This window comes from Cnephaeus nilssonii, assembly GCF_951640355.1.
Source record: "Cnephaeus nilssonii genome assembly, chromosome: 21".
In the NCBI taxonomy this organism is placed as follows: Eukaryota; Metazoa; Chordata; class Mammalia; order Chiroptera; family Vespertilionidae; genus Cnephaeus; species Cnephaeus nilssonii.
In genome coordinates, this window is record NC_137092.1 from 33,608,818 (window position 1) to 33,616,638 (window position 7,821).

The 7,821-nt window shown below is 42.8% G+C and overlaps 1 protein-coding gene across 1 annotated transcript in view; it reads right to left on the minus strand.

Annotated features, from left to right (window-relative positions):
- The window catches only part of CR1 (complement C3b/C4b receptor 1 (Knops blood group)), a gene marked incomplete at both ends in the record, with an annotated part of 92,656 nt that extends 85,133 nt beyond the window's left edge, over positions 1 to 7,523 (minus strand). Inside the window, one exon of the mRNA XM_079762068.1 lies at positions 7,382 to 7,523. Within this exon, the coding sequence (XP_079618194.1) occupies positions 7,382 to 7,523 (142 nt within the window). The remainder of the gene's footprint in view (positions 1 to 7,381) is intronic.
- Between the last annotated feature and the right edge of the window lie 298 nt (positions 7,524 to 7,821).

Here is a 7,821-nt window from a genome sequence, read left to right on the forward strand (position 1 = left end):
TCCTGCAAGAAGCCAAGAACCCACCTGGCATCACAATGGCCCAGGGCTCTGAGAATGCTCCAGGGCATTCATTTTGTAAGACCTGTGCATAGGCTCCTTAACTAAGTCCATCCGGTGGGGGTTGGGGGACGGGTGAAAGAGGGATCTTTCACCCAAGGCTTTGAGAAATACATTCATGTAGGAGTTTCCGCATCTTTGAAGAACTCTGTGATGTAGGCCCTCTATGTAGGCCAGGAATGACAGTGGGAAACAGTAGCTATTGAACCAGGTTCCCTAAGATCAAGGGGGATGACAGGACCTCAGAATGCCAGAGGCCCAGTGGCAGCCCTTAACTGCCAGAGGCCATTGAAACAAATCAGAATGATTTATCTGCAGAGACCTTTGTCATCAGTTCATTGATCATGGAGTCTCAAGAAATGAAGTAGATGAAGAGTGAACTCAGGTTTGTATGAGCAGAAGAGATCTAGGTTCGGTGGCCGGAAGTCTGACGTGAAGCACTGTAAAGGAGGGTGGTTCTTCACCAGCCGATTCCCAGACTGAGAACCAGTTCACACACACAGAGGATCCTGAGGAAATGGGAGTCTGGATCTTCTTGAGAAAGCACCCTGCTACACAGCCAAAAGGTATAGGAAACTCTCTCCCCCACCCCCCCAGCCTTCACCAAAGAGGCTTAAAACCAGTTACTGGGGTTTGGGTATAAAAATGGTTACAGAATTAGAGCTAGAGATGAAAATATAGAAATACGCATAGATGTATGATCTTTTAATAAAATGAGCTATTGCCATGCAAACTGTTTTGTCATCTGATTTTTTTCACATCAGATAGATATAATAAACATCTTTATGTCATTAAGTGCTTCTCCAATGTATTTTTCTTTTATGGCTGAATAGAATTCCAGTGTACAGATTTATTTCTTCTAATGCTGCATGGCTATTTTATGTTCCTTAGGAAATCCTATGTAGTCATTTTATCATGTTTCTTTTCTTCTGGTAGTTTCTTTCTAAACCATATTTTGAAACATGTAGTACATTTAGGTCACCGGGACAATTTCACTATTATAAAGAATGCAGCAATGACAAGTTTACAGTGAACTCCTTGCAGAAAGCTGTGTTTATTTCCTCAGTGTGAATTCTAAGAAGTAGGTCTTGTATGTACCTACTTTTGAGGCTTATAGTATACTAGACATCCAGTGCATGAAAATTCATGCACTGGAGGGGGGTCCCTCAGCCTGGCCTGCCTCCTCTCACAGTCTGGGAGCCCTCAGGGGTGGGAGGCGACCCGGCGATCAGGGGAAGGTCACGCCCCCATCACACCTCTGCTGCTGCCACTGCTGGCAGCACAAGCCTCAGCCAGTCCTGGTTACCTGAGCCTCGGGAGGCCTTGGGCGGCTGGGCAGCCACCATCTGAGGCTTGCCTACACCTCGGGCATCAGCTGGGCAGCTGCCATCCAAGGCTCGCCTGCACCTTGGGCCGGCCCTGGGTGGCTGGGGGGCTAAGGGGACTGGGGACTCCGGCCTTGCCACACGCCTGCTACACTGGCGGAGCTGAAGGGACTGGGCGCTGCCATCTTGTGGCTGTGGGCGCCACCATCTTTGAAGGCCTGGCATTCAATTAGCATATTCCCTCTTTTTTGGCTGTGGGCACTACCATATTTGAGGGCATGACAGTCAATTAGCATATTCCCTCCTTATTGGCTGTGGGCATCACCACCTTTGTGATGGTGTGAGGGTCAATTAGCATATTCCCTCTTTATTATATAGGTGGAGCCTTTCAAGAGGGTTTGTTGAACCCTCATACATGAGTGTATTGATTCTTCCACAGCTTCATGAACCTTGGAGAGCATCGCTTTATCATTCTATATTTATTTGCCAAGCAGAATGGTTATTATACTGGGGATGGTAGAACCAACACAATTCCAAATTAACTGAAGTAGAAATACATTTTAGAGGCTTTTATGCCTTTAAGTCCCTAGATTCACAAAAGGCGCAACCCGAGATAAGGAAGAACTTAAACAGTTGCCAGGAAACCCACAAGTACTTTGAGGACAGTAGTGCTGTCTTCAACTATCTGAAGGACAGAATGCACAAAAGGAATTCAATTCAAATTTTTATAAATAGAGGTGGAAACTTAGACTCTACTGGTAAAGGTAATAGAAAAGAAGATTTCAACTCACTCTGACAAACAGGTACTCTATTTTCCCAGGCGACAGTATTGCCTACAATGCTGCAATAATTAGAAGTTTCACCAATGAGTTGGTATCTAGAGGCAAAGAATAATGAATGTTACATTCTAATGTCGCTGCTTAGATTGTTATTTACAAGAGACCACCATCTTGAAGAATTCAGAACAACAATTTCCTTCTGTCAAACTATCAATTTCTCAAATTTTATGTCTGTATTGGGACTTGTAAATTTTTTCCTTTATACCTTCTAAACTGGATGGAATCTCTCTTCTTTATCAACTTCAGATACATTTTTATGTAAATCTAAGGTAAATAAGATTCATCAAATTAGAACCAAAGGAAATCCAAGCAGAACAAAAATAGTTGAACAATAATCTCATATTTTAAATATTAAAGGAAGAAATTCTCAGTTAGTATGCCCCAAACTGTTTAAAGTGTGCCATAAAATTTAGAAAAATTAATGACATTTATATTTACTTCAACAGAAGCTATGTGTAGTGATGGAATGCTGGGCTGAGCCATTCACGAGAGTTGGTATAGCTAGGATCAAACTTGCTACTATTACAAATTGAGACAAATAATATCACATAATTGTCAAGTGTTATTTGGTATAGTTGGAACAATGCCATCTCTATATATAAAAGCCTAAGCAACCAGCCGACTGTTTGACCAGTAGCTATGACACATACTGACCACCAGGGGGAAGATGCTCAGTGCACAGGCATAGAAACATGGAACAGACTGATGAATCTCAGAGGGAAGGAGGAAGGCAGGAGGGTGGGAAGACATTAACCAAAGATCTTATATGCATACTAGAGGCCTGGTGCACGGATTCAGGTACTGGTGGGGTCCCTTGACCTGGCCTGTGGGGATCAGGCCAAAACCGGCTCTCTGACATCTCCTGAGGGGTCCCGGATTGCAAGAGTGAGCAGGCCAGGCCGAGGGATCCCCACCAGTGCATGAATCCATGCACCAGACGAATCCATGCACTGGGCCTCTAGTGTGTATATATACACATATATACATATATATGTGTGTGTGTGTGTGTGTGTATATATGTATGTATATATGTGTATATATATGTATGTATATATGTGTATATATATATGTATATATACACACACATATATATATGGCAATGCAAGCTTTATTCAAACAGCAAAATAAGCCAATCAGAGATAAATGTAAAGTGTGACAGCAGTGGATGTCATTTAGTTGTTGGATAGATTCTGTCCTCCTTTTGTGAGTTTTAGTTCCAATGAAAACTCAGCCTTCTGAGCCTTGTAATGCCATTCTGGTTTGCTTCATTCTTCTGGCTCCACTAAGTTCGGGATGTATCCCTGCTGCCTGTGGGAGTGAAGGTGCTCTGCTGGGCTGCCTGATGTCACTAGATGGGGAATGGGGGATGTCCAACCCTCGAGATGGAGAATAAACTCTCTGGCCTGTTCTCTGGCTTTCTGGTGAGGAAGAGCTTCCCACTTCCTATGTGTTGGTGCCAACAGGAGAAGGAGACATTTATCTAGACTGTCTTTTGCTGCTGGATAGAGGACCAGCAGACATGGGCATGGGAGGTTTCTCTGAAAAACCACCCAGAATAATCTGCTATGGACACAGCTATTGGTGGAGTAGGCGTGGAGTGGACCTGCTGCCTTCGTGGGTGTGGGACATGGGTGTGGGACATGGGAAGGACAGCCTCCCTCCATCCCTGGTTTCTGCTTATGCTGCTAACATGTGCAGATTGCACCACCATTGCCACTAAACATGGGTCTCACCACTATGTCCTGCCTGGCTTCCCCTTTCCCAGTCCTATGACCAGAGAGCTGTTCTTCTCTCTCTATTGCTGGATCTCTCTCTGCCTGTTGCTGGATCTCTCTCTCTCTGCCTGTTGCTACTTCCAGCTTATACTCCTTTCCAGCACAGCACCCAGTACGAGAGAAAGCCCACGGAACTCACAGTGCTGTCATTCTTTAAGTTCTGTGGTCCTTAGACCATCCACCTCTTTCCAAATGTTGTGTTCCTTTTAATAGTTGCATTTGAACTATTTCCAGGGTATTTAGTTATATGTACAGAGACAGGCAGGGAAAAGTGAGTCTTCCCATCTTGTCCTGAAACTGGAGGCTGTAGTATTAACTCTTTAGAAGCTGGTTATAAAAGTTAATAGCTTTTCATTGTAGAAAAAATGGGAAAGGTACAGAAAAATGATCCAAACGCTGTATTACAGAAACTAGCATGGTTCATGGTTTAGAGCAGTGCTTCTCAAGAGTTCCATTTGCATGGAAATCACCCGGGGATCTTGTGAAAATGGATTCTGATTCAGTGGTATGAGGATTCTGCATTTGTGACAAGCCCCCAGGAGATGCGGACCCTGCTGGTCTGAGAACCATGTTGGGGTGGCGAGGGCTCAGAGTAAATTCCCTCAGTCTTTTCTAGAAAGAGATATACTTGGAACATGTATATCAACTGTCAGGTAGAGGTGGTGAAACTGGACTGGGCCCTGTAAGTCACAGCTGTGTGAGTCCTCCTTTACCCCCAGATGTCTGTGTGTCCTGGCTTACTGCCCCCATTTCCCTCTGCTTCTGCCTCCAGGGTCTGCCCTGCTGCCTCAGGGCTCTGCACTCCAGTTTATCCAGCAGCAAAGCCCTGTCCTCTATATGTCTCTCCCTAAACCCACTTGCTCAAAGCATTTTATTTCAGGGCATTTTAGGGAGCTGTTACCTTGGAGAGTGGGTGCCATTCGGCATTTTATTCTCTTCCTCCCTTGTTTTTCTATTCCTGCTTCTCTGCAGTAACAAGCAACTTCTCCCCTTTGCCTTGCACAGAACAGCGCCTTAGGAGTTTCACCTTCCTAAGATAGTATGTCTATCCTAAGAAGAATTCTAGTTAAAACGTTTTTCCATCTTGTAGTGTATGTATGTATTTATGTATGTATGTCTCTTTGTTTTATATATGTGATTAATAATAATTTCAGTTGGGAATAATATTTAAAAATTTGTAACACACCCGGGTAACAGCCATTAAAAATACATGTGCCCCTGGGGTGGGGTGGGCTGGAGGAGGTCAATGGGGGGACAAGGGGACATATGTACTACTTTCAACAATAAAGAATTATTTAAAATTTTTAAAAATTATGTATACCAGTTAGTGTTGAGTGTTAGAAAAATATACTTCTATTCCATTTGTGGTATTTCCTTCTTTCAGATCAAACCAAAAATCTTAGAGTCACCCATACTCCCTTTTTTAAAACATTTCAACACAATATCTGGTCCATTCAGACATTTTGCTGGCTAGATCCCCAGTGGGGGGCATGCAGGAGGCAGCCGATCCCGATCGATGGTTCTCTCTCATGGTTGATGTTTCTCTCTCTCTCCCCCTCTCCCTTCCTCTCTGAAATCAATAAAAATGTATTTTAAAAAATACATATAGGATTATACATAGGAGGAGATAAAAAAATAAACTCCAGGGAATGAAAAACATAAAATTCAGAATGGTGCTTACTTCTGGAGGAATGAGAATTGGGAAGGGCACAAAGGAGGCTCCAAAGGTACTAGTAATATTTCTTAAGGTGAGTAGTGTATACACTGGAGCTCATTTTATTGTTAGCACTATTTTCATTGTTCACTTATATTATTTTGTATGTATTTTAAGTAAGCAAAAACAAAAACAAAAAAGTAAAAGTTAATATAAGGTGAAGCAGTCTCCCTACTTCTTTCCTAAGTGGGATGCCTCCCCCGAGGCTACGCCAAGAATATGTCCGCAGCATGATGCTTGCACTGTGAGCACTGCTGGAGAGGTGCTATAGCAATCCGGATCTGCCCAGTCCTCACACCTGCTCCATCCTCCCAAACAAATCACTCCCACCTCCCGCTCAATCCACCATCCCCAGCTCTTGTTGCTTTGAGGAGAGAATATATTTGTGGGTAAACCAGTGTTTGTTCCATTTGCTTCTTTAGAGAGCTGGTCCTCCCCATCTAATGAATGCTTCACTTGGTTTTATGTGCATTAATTTGGTGTGCAACAGGCACCTCCCTCCCCACCCCACCCCATTTTCTAGATTTTTTTTTTCTATTTTTGAAATATATGCTTAATCCTTTCAAGGGTATTTAAATGCCTGGATTGAAGCTACCACCTCCACTTAGAATTCCTATTGGTTTGTGTTAACAATAGGTAGTTTGACTCTCCAATCTAATGCTATTGTTTAGAAATTGGTGTTACGATTTTTGAACCGTCACCCTTCCCCCAACCCCCAAATGTTACTGCAAACTCACCCTTCATTACAAGAATATTTAATAACTGATCCAAACTTGGCTTCTCCAGTTATTTCCATTTTGCCATTTATGGGTTCTGAAGGAGTTTCACATGATTTACCTATGGGAAAGAAGCAGAATTTGGGGACTGGGGTAGAATTCCTTGAACTTAGTAAAGACCCAACCGGACTGTAGCTTACTGAAGAACATTTGTAGTTCTACAGATTCCACCACATTGGGGAATTTCACAAGACTGTCTCAAAATCAGCCACCTACTAAGCACCACTTTCAAAAAGACCACCCCTCCAGTTCTATCTAATCCTCATCTCATGCCTTCCAGGAAAATGTAAACTTTATTTGTTACCAAAGTGTTTACTCTGTGATTCAACCAGTGTAAAGGTCTCACAGTCAGGGCTTTTGTTCTTACTTGCGCTTTTTTTTTTTTTCTTTCCTGAGTCATATATGAGTTTCAGTTGTGAAAATGGCAGATGCCTAGTGCAGTGGTAGGCAAACTGAGGCTCGCGAGCCACATGCGGCTCTTTGGCCCCTTGAGTGTGGCTCTTCCACAAAATACCACGTGGGGGCGCACACGTACAGTGCGATTGAAACTTCATGGCCCATGAGCAGAAGTTGGTTTTCGGCTCTCTAAAGAAATTTCAATCATTGTACTGTTGATATTTGGCTCTGTTGACTAATGAGTTTGCCGACCACTGGCCTAGTGAATGGAGATTTTCGCTCAATCATGCCCTATAATGACAGTTTCTTATGAAATGAACTTTTAATGTAGGTGCCAGGAACTCAAAGCAGTAGGAAGATATGACCTAATAACTCTCCCACCTACTAATTAGGCAAACTTACAAGTCATAGAGGTTTTCATTCCCAAATTTGAACAATTGTGTCAGTTCTTATGGATGTTTCACTGATACAGAGGAGTTCTCAGTCCAGAGTTACTTACGTGTACAGCTTTCAGGGCTTGACCAGACCGAGTTTCTTAGGCAGGTGATAGAGAAAACTCTTCTCTGGTAACCAGGGCGGCATTTATACTGCAAAGATGTTCCAATGGGAAACTCCACCTCATCAGTCTGTCTTGTAGGCATGGCGGATGGAAAATGTGGTGGGGCTTGGCATTGACCTGAAGACCAAGATCACAGGGACATCAAGATCAATGAGGGAACTTTGATTCCACCTCCTCTTTTTCTCCAATATGTTTCACAGATGTGATCAAAGAAGAAAATGAACACTTTAATACTGGTAAAAGGATTGCTTCCCTTAGCAGCAACTTTAGAAAAGAGCTTTTTAAAACAGCATCTATCCATTTTAAAAGTTCCTGCTATTTTGAAGGCAATGAATATATATCTATATCTACATCAACATATATCTAATCTATATCTATTT